We start from the raw sequence: 15,146 nt of genomic DNA on the forward strand, positions 1-15,146 counted from the left end.
GATGGGAGGGACAAGATGAATTACAAGCCACCGAGTCACTGCTTGTTTTGGGAAGTGCAAACATTGTAACCTGGCTGTCCTAGCAGCTGTGGAATTTACCTGTAGGTTACTGCTCATCCAGTTATTATGGACAGAAAACCAACTTGATCAAAGCACTGCAAATACTCGGGACAGTCTGTCCCTATGCCTCATTAATTTAAAAAAACACCACACAACTTTATCTGATGATAGGAGTTAAACTCTTTATTCCATTCAGAGGCATCTGGCAAGTAGAGCTGCATTGGGGGGCACATTACAGATGAAAAATGATCCATACTTTCTGGATATTGAAATCATTTACAGTATTTACTTTCTAGCTATTCCCAAATACTCCAAATTACCAAGTCTCAATTGAAAAGAAAAACATGAGATAGCATATTAAGTCTAGAAATTTAAGAGATGACAGTATTTAAATCAGCAGATGTAAATGCAGCACCTATCTGTAAAGTAATTTTTAATGGAAAATAATGAAGTCAAATCCTTCGCAAATGTTAAGAAAGGAACGTCCAACTGACTTAAGCCTCAACAAAAATTAAAATGCTATGTACTTTCCATACTTCAGTAATTTTAAATTCATTGTAAGAAAAAAAAATTATCCTAAAGGCTAGATGAAGGTCACTGTCAAAAAAGGAAAAGAAACTCATTTTTCTTTGCTAAAACTACAACATAAGTTTGTGGTTTTTAAACCAATTAGTAAAGAAGAGATGCAGGAAAAACACTTCAGACCATTTTCAAAATTATCTAATCTGTACAACAATGATCTTTGGGAAAATTATCTAGTCTATGTAGTAATGCCTCTATTTCAACATGAACCTAAGAGGTAGATAACAAAATGATGAAACAAATGTTTTTGCTCGCTGTGCCCCTCAAATCAGTGCAGCATGGTGATTCTGATCATCTCATGCACAAAAAACATCACAAAAAAAGGTTCAGAGGTAATAGCATGGCTCTGTCGACCACACACACACAGGCGCGCACGCGCACACACACACACAGCAGTCTTTATGCACCATGTGTTGCCACATTTTTTTTTTCTTAAACTGAGGTAGACTGAAGTTTATTGTAGAAACTTGAATGTGTCACTATTACCACAATCATCATTCAAATTACATTTGGAAATTAAAAAATTTGGTAACTTTCCTGTTATCCCTGCCTTTTGACATTTTTTTTTTGTTGTTGTTCTCCTCTAATGGTTGGTTGCAGAACGTGCATAAATCCTGCTGCATCTATTATAAGCCAGGCTAGAGAGGTTGTTGTTTTGTTTTTTTTTTCTTGTAATCATTTTCAAACCTTCAAAGTGGCTTAGTGTGGCCCATAACAGCGGCTGGATATGTAAACTTAGCCTTTCATTATCTTTCAATGTGATCAAACACTGTTTGACCTTCCCCCATCGTGGTAACTGAAAGCAGTATGATGTGATCTGCAGAGAGCAGAGACCCTCCTGGCCTCAAAAATGCTCCAGCAGATCAAGTGTTCTATCAAACTGAAGATGAAGCTTGCTCTTTGAACAAAATGGCAAAGTCCAAATGGGCTGCAAATGGTTAAATGTAGCATTATTAGGTAGTGATGGTCAAAGGCACAAAGGGTTCATGCATTCAATCAAGTAGCACAAAAAAAAAATTCAGCCTCTTGCAGCCTTCTAAATTTTTCCCCCAACCCCAGCCTCTTGCCATCACTTCCTTGTCCTGTTCCCAAAAAAGTACCGTCACAAACTTTTTCATCCCATCTTAAAAGAAAACTAAACGGCATTGCTGCTATCAGAATGTTGGCATCATTCACTATCTTTTGAACATTCATCAATTTTTTTTTAACAAATGATGGTGTTGAAGCCCTCAGGAAATCTGAGGCTGTGTTTTTTTTACCCACCTTACTCCCATCAGCCAGCAGCTAGAAGTGCTCTACTATATTTTTCCCCGATAAGTCTGTAGTACTCCTGGCTGGTGGCTGATCAAATTTTAATTTTTTTTAAAAAAATAAAATGCTCAAGAACTATTAGCTTTATAAAGTATACAAAATACCAAAAAAAAAAGCAAAAAAGGAACAATTTCTCATTGAGGTACTAAATGCCTGAGGTAGTTTAGTAAAATGCATATTTATCTTTTTATGTCCTGGCCAACACCATTCAACACTTCCCTTAGGTTATTCATGGCAGTGTTATGTAAAAATGCAACCAAATTCTTTTTAAAAAATGCCACTTGTTTCAACATTGGGACTAACACTTAAACTCTTGTCAATACCCTTGCTCTAACCATAGCCCACCCACAATCCCACCCTCCAAATGTGTTTCTTCTTTTACAACTGGACCTATAAGAGCAATGCCTTTTCTTTTTTTTTTTTCTTTTTTTTTTCTTTTTTTTGGTTGGTTTTTTCTTTTCTTTTTTTTTAACCAGTGAACTCAGAAGAGAAAGCTTCATTAAACCAAGTTCTAAAGTTGTTGGGGAATAATAAGAACAATAAAAAAGACTAACGAGTTTATGTTAAATTGTGAGAATAGAACAAAAGGGAAGTGAAGGGGTCCTTATTTTAAAGCTGGGTTTCAAAAGTTTGAGAGAGCCTAAAGAATACATTCTCAGAGACAGCGTTCAACGGTTGCCTGGTCCTCGAACAGGTGATTGGCTTGGTGGATCTTCTGCATAAAACTTCAACAGGTGCTCACCACCTGTCTCTCTGTCACACAGTCTGTCTTTGGTCTGGCATCTGTCTCTGATGGGCCATTTCCTAAACCTTTATTTCCGTCTTGGCTGAGGCTGTCCGCTTTGCAATGTTTTTTGCTGTTGCTGCTGCCTTCTTACCTGAGCCAGTATTTCCTGAATTTTCCTCTGAGCAAGCTGAAGGACACAAAGAAGAAGAAACAACCCATCATGATGCCATGCTGCAGTGACTGCTGTTTACAACCAGCAAGAGATGCTACTGGGATTAAGAAAATCCAGAATGACTAAATTTCTAGTACTGACAACACTACTTGTTAATTAAAATACAGTGGAGATTAATCATGATGTACAACCTAAATTTTAATTTTTCTTCTTTTTTCCACCTATCACAACTACTTGCATGGTCAGCCTTCTCATCTGTAATATAGAAAGCATGAGAATAGGAAGATGACTACCAATGCTGAGATTACTGAAGCTACAGCCTTCATTTTACTCCTCTGGAAATAATAATGTTTTGTAAGAACCACTGTTTTAATAAAGAGAGTAGAAAATTTTTATACACTAGGGTAACCAGACGGTCAGGTCAGACTTACAGGATTTCCCAGCCCACCATCTCTTTTCTAAACTACAAGTCACCTGCAGCAAAGTATCAAAAGGAATTAGTCTGAGTTAAGTGAAGGAAGGAATCTTATGATCCTTTTCTTTATGATATTAAATCAACAGATTGGGCAATGTGGATGAATTACATATCTGGGTGCATTCTTTCCAGATTCTATGATATGGCTTGTGTCTCTGCTCCTTCTGAATTTCAGCCCAATCACAACTTTTGATTTGAAAGCTTTAGCAGTGCCAGAGCCTGCATAAATTGACAGAAGAATTTAAAGAGCCTGTTTTGCATATGTAAACGTGCAGTATTGTTATGAATCCCTCTCACAGGCACAAGGAGAGTTTATTGCAGCAACACAAGCAGAGAGGCCTGGCAAGCAGTGCTTTCTGTATCCTGAGCAAAAGTCTTCCATCCCTTGGCTCCTGCACATGGCTATAAAAGACAGACCATGGAAACATCAAGGCAATACACAAAATCATTGCAGTCCTCCTACCTGGCATGCATAGAAGTGACCAGTTATTTTCACAACCACCTGATCATTTTCATCAGGTGTCTGGTCACGAGGGACTACAACTTCTGCACTTGTCAAGTTTTGAAGCTCATTTACCTATAAACAGATAGTAGAAGTCAGGAAACTTTAAACTAATGAATGTTATACAACCACCAAGCCTCAAAGATATCGACCATTGGAACATCATCCTCTAAGCTACGTTTTTTAAAACCCCTCACAAACATCTTTATGCAGCAGTGTGCACTCTGCAAGATGAGCCTCTTGTGTCTCAGCATAAATTAGCATCAAATCCTCTGGGTCTGTAGAAGTGTTTTAAAGACCAAACAACACACAGGTGATGTTAAATACATGACTTAAAAAAAGCAAATAGATGCCACTGTATTTACAGTTGAGTTTAAAAGTGTAGGATCAGAAAAATCATACAGGGAAGAAAAATGCCATAGTATTTATACACATTTCCTTCTAAAACCTACACAAGACTGAGAACTTCAGACTGAACAGTAGAGAAGTTCTGTTTGTTCAAATTATTTTCAGCAGCTTATCAGGCTTCCACAGCATTAAGTAGAGGTAAGGTTAGAGTCTTTGTCTCATTAAAACTTAACTTTATTTTAGAAATGCATTTCATTGTGTAATTAAAGTTTTAGATGAACAGCTACTCAGACATGTTTGTCCTTAAACCTCTTACCACTGCAAGTAATGGAAGAGGCTACATTGCCTCCTGACATTTGACCTAAAGACCCTGTTGCACTCAGGATAGACACCCAAGACTGAATCATGTCTTTGCAAATATCATCTAGCTCCTAACTTAACACCATATGAAAATACCTGAGCACCAGCAAAACACCAGCACCTTTTGAGGACTGAAAAAAATCTCAGTGATGTTATTTTGTACAACAAACTGAGCCTAAGAAACACCATCAATTTAATTGAGACAAAGATAAGTACACTTTTTTAGCAATATTGAGGTCTGAACATGTCTTAAATTCCTACCACTTATTTAGAAATGAAATAAATCATTCTAAGATTGGCTTCAACTTCACAGTAGAAAAAAAGAAAATGTAACAAGTACAGCTAAGAAAATAGCTCCTGCTTTAATGTAACATCAAAGATTTAGTTTAGCCAAAAGTTTAAGCTTTATGTGTAGATACACACTGAATATAAAACATAACTAAGCAGCACTAAGAGTTTTATTTCAGCTACTTACTGTTTTGCCTCCTTTACCAATAACTCTACCAGCAGCATAGGATGGCACCTTTATATGAGCCTCAAGTTTCACTTCTTCTTTAGGTCCAAAGAAATTTTCTTCTTTAAGTTTTCCATAGATTCTCCCTTGAGCCTGCAAAATTGCTTTCAGTTAGAGAAAAGAATGTTCTTCTTGGAATCTAGTTAATGTCAAGAAATTTGACAGAAAGGAGAAATCTTAGTACACAATCCTGACAAAGTATTTTCCCTAATAAATACACTATTTTTCTAAAAGAAGTCTTTGTACGAAACTAGGAAGTACCAGTGTCCAACTTTAAAGATTGCTTGACAAACCAGGGAACCACACAGCAACTTAACAGAGACCATTATTATTCTGCTTTTCAGTAGATATATTGCTTTTAAAAGAAACCATCACATTTCTGTATAGGTAGAGACTGATGGAGAGAAGAACTGTCAGGGAGAAGTTTTTTATTACACCCAGAAGCACAAAATGCAACTAATTGATTCAGAAGCCCATTCTTTTTAGGATGCTAAACTAAAAAACCCACAACACCCCCCAACAAGTCATGGGATAAGGACCCAAATTGGAGCAAAGAGCTTGCTTTCTATAATCCATTACAGCATATTGTTTAAAAATAAATAAATTTGCACATGCTCATATTTCCCAAATAAAGAATCAAACTGCCCAGATCAAAATAGTACCGTGGAACATTATTCCAACTAGCACACAGTTCCTTTTGCTGGGAAACACAGAAGTGCCAGATAACAAGAAGAATGTCCACTGAGACATTTACAAGATTGTAAATTTGCTGATTTTGAAACACATTTATTTCCTTATTCACAGCCATTTATCTGTGAATTCGTGAGAAATGATAACCAAATCTTCTACTCTGTGGCTCCTAGATGCTTCAATGGAACATACATTACCACCAAATTATAAAGAAAGATGGGATGTCGGGTTCTTTAAAAAAGATTGTAGATGGTCTTCAAACACCTCCAAACTTCCAGTTCTTGAAAAGGTCTTTAGGAAAGGAAACAACTTAAATGGGCTGCAAGCCCCTGCACAGTAAACTGGAGGCTGAAATGTATTGTCCACACTAGATTCCACTTCACTTTCCCAGATCCAAGGCAACAGAGCCATGCATGAATAGTTGTGTCACAGGGAAGCCTGAACTCTAGGGAGCACTGTAACAGAGGCTCTGAACAGTGGCATGTTCCCTTCCCATTGTCTTGCTAACAACTAGCCCTACACACAGCAACATCCTCAGGCTGCAGCAGCTGAGGAAGAAAGGGATGCAGCCACTGCAGCTCCCAGCAACATGAATCATAGAGAGCAGAGCACAGTGGAGTAAGGAAAGGATGCTGAAGTCACAGGCTCTGGGAGAACACTGCCTCTCCAAGAGCTCATTACTTATCTGAGCATCAGCTATTGCCTCTTCAAGTTGTTGAGCACCGGTTTACATTCTTGGTGCCCCAGCAACCACTGTCCCAAGAGAGGAGGCCCCTCTTAACCAGAATTTAAGGAGAGCACTAATGAAGTGTGGACCTGGCTGTAAGGCTAGCTTCAGGTTAACACTAGTGATAAAAGGAAGAACTGAGCTCTGCCTCTGTCCATCCCAGTCAAGAGACCATTGCTCAAAGAGCAGCTAAAAGGCTACAAGGTCTGGAGCTGGATAAAGCCCAAAGGGATAATCCTTTTCCTTCATAAAACCAGCATACTCCAGGAGCATCGACTGTGCTGCTAGACTGATGCACCTTTGCAAGCAGAGCTCATATGTAAGGTATGGACTGAGTGATGTGGTTTTAGCCTGTGTATGGGGTGCAGAAAAGGGACACGTTCCTCCTTGCATGAGTCAGGCTGGAGAGCAGAGCTGCCAGAAGAACTCAGAAGAACTCCCAGTTTATCTTGGGGAGGAAATCTGAGGACAAGTTTTGTCTACACAAAACATCAGGATAAAGGATGTCCAAATTTCCTTTGGCATGCTACTCCTTGAGGTTAAGTCCACTGTTATCTGATGAAAAGAAAGAGTAGCCAGTATCTGACCTTGTGGGATCCCAGAATCCCATAGGAATACCCAATATGTGAAACATCCCATGTGGCCATGCCCACATGCGCACAGAAAATATCAAGGAGCCAGAGCTTCCAAGTCATGCTTTGTCTTCAATGGCATCTCAAACGCATATGGTAACTGAGCAACAATCCCAAATGCATCTAAGTTTGTTATTACCACTGCAAAATACCTGCCCTGATAATTTTCCAAAAATCCTAAAGGTATTAATGAAACTGATATTAGTTTGTGCACCTCTTTCTTGCAAGATGCCCTAAAGCAAAAATACAAAGTTAAAAACTGAGAACAGGCAAGAAAACGATGCCAAGAGACAAACTCTCCAGTGACTTTTCTACATGCTCCAGGCCATATCTCTGACGATGCCAGGCTGCTGCGCTGAGCTGCCTGCATCACTCCTAGCAGTCAACTCCTTTTGGGGTAACTAGATTTATCCTCTGACATTTAAGGCAGAAGGCCACTCTGGAACTTAATTTGAACACAGATGAGATAATCAGGTTGATTATCTCCTTGTAGTTGTAGTGGAAATACAATTAGAAATCTTGCATTTATCTGTAGAGCTACCCAAAAAGGACTTTCCATTTGGCACAAAACAGCAACCTGGGAAGACTTAATTTCATCTTGTCAGCTTCGTTATTTTAACTAAGCACAGAAAACTGTTGCACATACCAAGACAGATTAAAAGACTCAACTCAAAGGTGCTTATAGATAGAGGAGACATTTAGGAAAGTAATATGGCCATATTTTTATGCTAGATTCCTACTTTTATACTTGATTTCTACTTTCATGAAATGCCCATGAGTTTTCAGGTGACCAGAATATGACTGCTAATAGTACTGTATTACTCATATTCCTGTGAGAAACCTTTCAGCGAAAGGAAAGCAAAACCCAAATGTTTACTAAAATTCTGAATAAAGAGTGCTTGGAATCAAGAGTTTTGTCCCTTAGGATCCAAAGGCCACTACATACATACTGACAAGTTCTTGTATATTGTACCTTGAACTGAGCTTCTGGAGGTCCAGTGATGATAACCATTCTCAGCTTAGCATCTGGTCCTTCAGCAGGGGCAATCTGGAATGGATAAACATAGCTATTGGTAGCTGTCTTTTGAAGAAATAGTTTAAAGCCACCTCCTCCCCATTTCAGTCTCACATTCTGTTCAGGAGTGAAAAATTATTCGTTACAGCAGCAGCATCACACTTCAGTCATGATGGGTTTGTTCTCTTTAAAGTGCATTAATTAGCTGTAATGAAATATGGAGAAACTGGCTAAACCACCAGCAAATTTACTTCTGACAATTAAAGACACAGCTACTCATCCACACATGGCAGAATCCCACATGGCGTTTTTATGTGGCTATGAGTGATGTAAGACATGTAGCCTTCAAAAAGACAAATCTGGTTAATAAACTGAGATTCTCATCCCTGCCCACTAGCTTGAATAGTCTTTCTAACAAGTTTGGCTCTTTAGCAAAAGCTTGCATCCATTCCCCTGAGAACAGAAGATCACTTTACTGTTGTAACTAATCAGATCCAAAACATTCCTCTATACCGGACAATGTGTGACCCAAATAAAAATTAAGCTCCACCAGAGCTGAGACAGAGATGCCTGTAGGGTCTTTAGCAGCTCATGTCACCACAACAGTAAGATTTCTGTGGGTGTTGTTCTCAGACTCCAGTGGCATTGAATAATTCAAACTAGCCTCTGACATTCCAAATGAATCTTTTGTTTATCACAACTGACATTCCCATTGTTGCATCTAGTATTACATAGCTGCTGTTGAATGAGCAATATATTAAACACTACAGAATTTCATCTCAGCTGTTGGCATAGGGATGTTATTCATATTTAACAGCTGTAGTTTATTTCAGACAAATTTCAGAAAAATTTCAGACAAATTACCAGTCACCAGGCATCATTTTCAAGAAAGAATTTTGCTAAGGAAATTTTATAACATTATTCATATTGTACCCTAAAATGGAGAAGGCATTACATACTAGTTATCTGGTTTGCATATCTATTTTTTTTTTACTTATGAATTCCAATTTGATATATCTAAAAATACATATTAATTTTACAGCAGTACATTTATATGACATGCCGTTGTGGTAAGAACAAGCACAGACTAAATCCATTCATTCTTTGGAACAAGTATTTTACAGGAGCAAAATTTCAGGGCAGTTTAGAGGCAGCTGACCGAAAAGACTTAGCCTGACAATTGTCATTTGTGTGAAGTGGACAGTTTTGTCTCTAAGTCACCTCTAGTGTTCTTAATGAACACCAGCATCTTCATTAAAATTTTAGGAAAAATATTTTCCATCAAGCCTTCATTACATCTTATGTGTCTCTAAATGTTCTGGGATGTATCTCGCTTTGATTTTATCCTAGAATATTCTGTTCTCTGCAGCTGGGGTAAAACATGACTGAGGGCTGCAAAAGAAACATATTTCAAAAGAAACTAACATTTCAATGTCTGAAGGGGTAACCTAAGAGAAAACTGGGTTAACTTTGTCTGTCTGCCCTTGGAAAAAGTAGCGATATACATACAAATAGTACACAAGCAGTGAATTTAACTTTACATTCCTAACCAGAAAACAACCAATCTTCTATATGCCAAGCCACAAACTTTATACACCCAAACCCCACAAGGCTCAGCTTTCATCAGGAAAGGCTGCTCTGGAAGGAATTTATAACCAAGGAGATGACAATTGTTCACAACAGGTCCCAGCAGTATAGCACAGGGTGGGCAACAGACAACTCAACTTTCTGCCTGGCTCTTTTGCTGAATAATTGAGTCTCTGGAGTCCCACATTGAGCCTGCATTTCCAAGCAGTGATCCCCAGCACTGGGACACAACCTGAGCTCAGCAAGAGCCATGTGCACCTCTGAGGTGACAGCCTGAACACTGCAGCCTTGTACAGAACCCCAGTGCATCTGCAGTTTAGTCTCACATCGTGAGTGACAAGTTTCACCAGATCTAAAAAGCTCAGCATGAGCACAGAGAAGATGCAGGAGGATGTAAAACACTTTCTGCTGTAACAAGCTACAGCACAACTCAAAACCAGCATTATGCACAGACTTACTTCCTCCACAAAATACACTTACTGCAGTTTGGCAAGTTAGAAGTTACTCGGGCAGTATTCCCAACTCTCAGCTAAAAGCACCGATTCCTTGATCCACAATTTACTATTTCACTCCGAAGTTATGACAGAGGGCAGGTGGTCAACATGAGGGAAATTTAGAAGTTTTGAATAAGTTACCAGTTACCATATTTAATACTTTCACACAGAAGCAAACCTGATGCTCCACATTGTTCTTCTAGATTACAGGTGAAGTTGCATTATTTTAATAGATAAGTACTAATGCAGCTTCCCCATTTTGCAAGCATATCCTGTATCTGTATACTTTTGTTAAGACTTAATCTTATTTTCACAAAAAGTATCTTTACTTTATTCCTACTGAAAGAACAAAAGACCAGAGCTTAAGAAAACTTTTACCTGAATTTAAATTAATACAGAACTGTTAAATGCATGGGGTAGAGGGGTGCCAGCCAGTAGAGGAAGCCTGAGGCCACTGTTAGCCAGATGCATGAAAAACACTGGAAACTCCCTTTCCACTAAACTCTCTTCCAAGGACCAACTGAAGAACTAGTTTGGACGGGTTCTTGGAGGTCCAGGTTGTTTCACATTTCTCTCTCTCCACCTAGCACTACCTTCCATACACTGCTTAAACTTTAGATACAAGCTGCAGGAATGGAGAGGGGAAGAGGAAATACATGTGATACATCACAGCCCCATGCGAGACAGATTTAATAAAGAAATATTGACATCTCTCACTTTCTTCTGTTTAATTTTTCCCCTAAAAATATGGTTATTAGTGCTTAAGTAATATAAACAGTATGGATAGTATAACTATTTAACGTTCTGCTCAAAAAAGGATGGAGTTGGGCAGAGTGTCATTGGCTGACTGGCCAGTAAATGGATCAGCACTAGGCAAATCACACACAAGACTCATTCATCAGGGTTCCCCAATTATTTTGCTCTGCATACTTAAGATGAACAACTTCCAAGCCAAGCTCAGCTTCACCAAGCTCAACTCAGCATAGCCAGCTCCTGCCCTGTGCCCCAGACTTCTGGCAGATCGCTGCCATAGCATTCACTAAACATATCACTTCTCTGAAACAAGAGTTAAGAGGGCTGAGAAGAAAACATCCGTTTTATCTGTGCAGCAAAATGTCCATCTAACAGCATACTAAAACTATACACTGTACTTTAAATGCAGTGTTCTTTAAGCTTTTTTTTTAATGTAGGCCAAAACATTATCTTTACAGCGTAAAGCAGCCAAAAATATTATTTGTAAGGAAAAAAATGCTCTAGCATCTTGAGAAGATACTCATGGTGACAGGGGCATTAGTGGCCAAAAGCCAAGGCCTTGCTATGACTGCAACTGGTAATAACCCCTGTACACAGCCAAGAAAGATTTCACCAAATTGACTAAAACTCTAGCTTCTATTAGAAGTTAGCTTCTGCAAATCATTTTGTTCTTAGCTACACTGAGGTGGTCAATACACAAACAGCTGGATGTTAAACCTGATCACAAGGTGCTGTTTAAGAACTGACTTGTCCCAGGAGCAGCACATGGGTGAAGTTTACAACACGAACAATTCAGCATGGAGCCATTTGAGCTTGACAGCCAAGACCAATCTATCTGGAACAGAACAAGGGCAGCCACAAGAATGGGTAACTTCAACTGTGCTGCTGTGTTTAGAAGGGGAATTTACCCCACTAATTTTCACTTTACCTAAAGCAAGGAGAAAGCCTTCAAGCACTGCATCATTAATGCACAAGTCTGTTTCTAAGACCACCAAAGTAGTGTTCTTTGCAGCTTATATTTCACACCTCAGGAGACGTTTGAAAACATGCTTCTAATTATCTTGTCTCAAGGAAGATTAAAAGATGATTTATAAACAAATGTACCATTTATCACATCACATTCTAAGCATGGAGTGGGGGAGGATGTTCACGAAAGCACGGCTTGTGCAAACTTGCTGAAAGTGTCACGTAGAATAGGCAGAAAGTTATAGTTGGTGTAATAATACCTTAATAGATGCGCCTGCAAAACGAGAAAGTTGTTTGATGTGCTGTCCCTGCTTGCCAATAATAGCTCCAACTGCCAAGGCTGGGATGAACAGATGAACAGTTTCAGACTCGGGCTGTTGCTGTGGGGAAGAAGGAAAAATGCAGTGAATGTTTTTGAACATTATGAATCAAGACTGACAGGAAAATGGGTACAGAACAGGCATGCATGGAAATGAGGGGGAAATAAGATTTCCCCCTGTGATGTCTGAGTATTAAGGGTCTGGCTTCTTTTAGGAATCACAAAATCCACAGAACAAGAAAACCAGTTTGAGCCAAAAGAGGATTCTTTCATCTTGTATAAAATACTCATTTTGTGTAAAATACAAATTTTAATGCTTAGAGCTTTATAAAACAATTGAGGTGTTGCTTCTTTGTGAGGCTTTCACTCTTACCTGTCGCTGTATGGATTCTCTTCCACATGCAAGACCCTACAGGTGAAGCTACTACAAGCAGAGAGAGGCTACTCCAGCCTGAGCAGGCAAACACTTTCTAGTTTCCTAGTTATATTTTTAATTTTAGATTGTGCTGAGAGCAGTACAAAAAGCCTCAGAGTTACATATATGCTACAGTTTCCTTTGTGTGGGAGTGATCTGGAATGATAGCCAGCTTGAAATCTGCCAGTGATTCCTCCTGTGTAATATTATGCAACAGTTGGAGCCCTGGCAGCAGTCCTCACGCAGGCTAGTAAATTAAACACCGTGTTTCTTAATAGTGAGAGGACCCCAGCATTGCACCCACTGGATATCAGGCATCACTGCATCTTCCTACTGCTTTCAAGTAGACACCCCAGCTGGAGAGCGTGACATAATACTTGAGATCCTCTCTACGTGCTGTGTAGCAATGATCAAACTGCAGGGTTGCACATGCCACAGTAAGTCACAGCTATGTTAGCAGCCTCAGGAGAGCCTGTCTCAGATGAATGTAGCACCATGGAGTACACACTACGCTACTGGACCATTGGTCCATCCAGTTCCATCAGGGTTACCACTAAAAAGCATTTTACACAAGCCTTTCTTTGCACTAGGAGGTATTTAAGACACTACACACTTCTCCCTCTAAAGTTTTTCTTCTTCTCTGTACCCTTCTCATGTATTTTCAAAATTTGTTTTGCTCATCCTCAATAAGACAAGCCAACAAGTCCTTTTTTTGTGCAGAGGTCTTGTGAGACAACGCAGACATCCTCATCCTTGCTTTCACAGTCCCCACCATGCAGACCAGTACCGAGCACCAGCAAGCAGAGCAGGTGAGACCAGCCAAGCTCATTCAGCTTAGCTCAGCTGTATATTTTGGTAGGGATACAGACACATACAGAGGCTCACCAAAACAGCTTTTTCTATGATATTTTCACAAAAATCCCCACACCGCTATCTGCAACACCAAGCAAAAAGCACGTGCAACCCTAAAAACAACATCCCCGCTTATTTTTAAATTTCAGTAAGTTCTTTCAAGGTTAAGTCTTTCAAGGTGAAGTCCCACTGCATTAACCATAAACAAATCAGAACAAAATGCTTGTTTGCAAGTTTTACCACTTCATTTTTGGTAAACACAAGTCAACTGTAACCTCAGGGGATACGAATTCCAGGCACAGCTCCATGTACCATGTGAAGAAACCCCAAAATAGGATATTGGGAAACACTTGAGGCAATTACAACACTTGCACAGTTTACCTGGTGTTTTCGCACATACAAGGCATTGGGATTCATAGGCATTTCATGCTGGTTTAAGTCCACATGAATGCAGCCCTCCACACCCAGCCTTCCTCACTGCCTTGTGTGCTTTGAGGCCAGCAGGTCTGCAGATCCAGCTGATTTTTAAGACAGCCAGTAAGTCCCTGACCCAAATAACCAGAGCAACACACAAGTGGCAGTCTGTGACCAAGGGAGGAAGTAACAACAATTAGGGAATGGGGAAAGGTAAGAGCACCCCTTTTAATCTGCCTACAGATCAGTTTAACATTATTTCAAAACCATGTATTTATAATGAAAATACCAGTTACTTCAGTATATATGTTAAACCCCTTTCCAGAAGATTACTCTCATTCTCCTCCTATTACTGCAAACATCCTGAGTGTTGTCATAGTAAGTCCTTTTACATGTTCACTGTGAATCCAGCAAGATTTCCAGTAATTTGGAAATGCTACTGAAGGTACTCACTTGATCTTAGCACATCAAAAACTGTTTATAAATGGTTACAGGTCCATGAAGCATTTGAGTTTTTCCAGTTTTGTTGCAAAGACCCAATGCACTGGCTGTAGAGGCAACCCCTCATTCCAATCATGACAGCTTTTCCATCCCTTTGCTTACTCCTCTTCTTGACCCCTATATTCAACTATCCACACATGCTCCACCTCCTGCAAAAATCCACTGCTGAAGTTTTCCCTTCCATATGCTTCTGCAGCGAGCCTCTTCCAACTAATTGCTACAACACTGCTGCAAATCAAACTTGACTTGGTTTTCAAGAATTTACACAGTTTCTACCTAAACCCACCTCCAGACACATTTTTGTACCACAGAAACAAATGAAACTTCATTATTCCTGTTTGCATATATTTTCTGCCTTCCCTCTGTTGCCCATCTGCCTGCTGAGCAGTATTCCCCTCTCCTTCCCAAAGCTTGATCTCAAGCCACTTTCTTGGCTGGATTCAATTCACCACTAAAATTCCTTTTTGCTGCCTCACCCTTAAATACAAAACATGGGCAGCAAAGGCAACATAAGAGAAGATGTACATGTGCCTTTCTAACTGTACAATCACTGTAGCACCTTCCTCCAATCTCTCCTCATAGTTTTGACTTTTTGATACACTTCAACTTCCTTTTTCCTAAATGATTCTTCAAAAATTATTTCTTCTGTGACTGAGGTTCTTTAATACTAAACCTGCATTTCAGTGTAATAGTGATACATGTTTATTAAGGAATAGTGGAGAATCTGTCA

The 15,146-nt window shown here is 39.4% G+C and overlaps 1 protein-coding gene across 2 annotated transcripts in view; it reads right to left on the bottom strand.

Moving 5' to 3' along the window:
• Positions 1 to 216: 216 nt before the first annotated feature.
• Positions 217 to 15,146, bottom strand: part of IGF2BP3 (insulin like growth factor 2 mRNA binding protein 3) — a 112,849-nt gene continuing 97,919 nt past the window's right edge. For both annotated transcript variants that reach the window (XM_066318729.1, XM_066318739.1), the window contains 5 exons: positions 12,176 to 12,295; positions 8,074 to 8,148; positions 5,013 to 5,144; positions 3,791 to 3,904; positions 217 to 2,867 (listed from right to left, as the gene is read on the bottom strand). In XM_066318729.1, the coding sequence (XP_066174826.1) occupies positions 2,766 to 2,867; positions 3,791 to 3,904; positions 5,013 to 5,144; positions 8,074 to 8,148; positions 12,176 to 12,295 (543 nt within the window). In that variant the 3' untranslated portion in view covers positions 217 to 2,765. The remainder of the gene's footprint in view (positions 2,868 to 3,790; positions 3,905 to 5,012; positions 5,145 to 8,073; positions 8,149 to 12,175; positions 12,296 to 15,146) is intronic.

The sequence above is a fragment of the Sylvia atricapilla genome, chromosome 1, assembly GCF_009819655.1.
Source record: "Sylvia atricapilla isolate bSylAtr1 chromosome 1, bSylAtr1.pri, whole genome shotgun sequence".
Taxonomy (NCBI): domain Eukaryota; kingdom Metazoa; phylum Chordata; class Aves; order Passeriformes; family Sylviidae; genus Sylvia; species Sylvia atricapilla.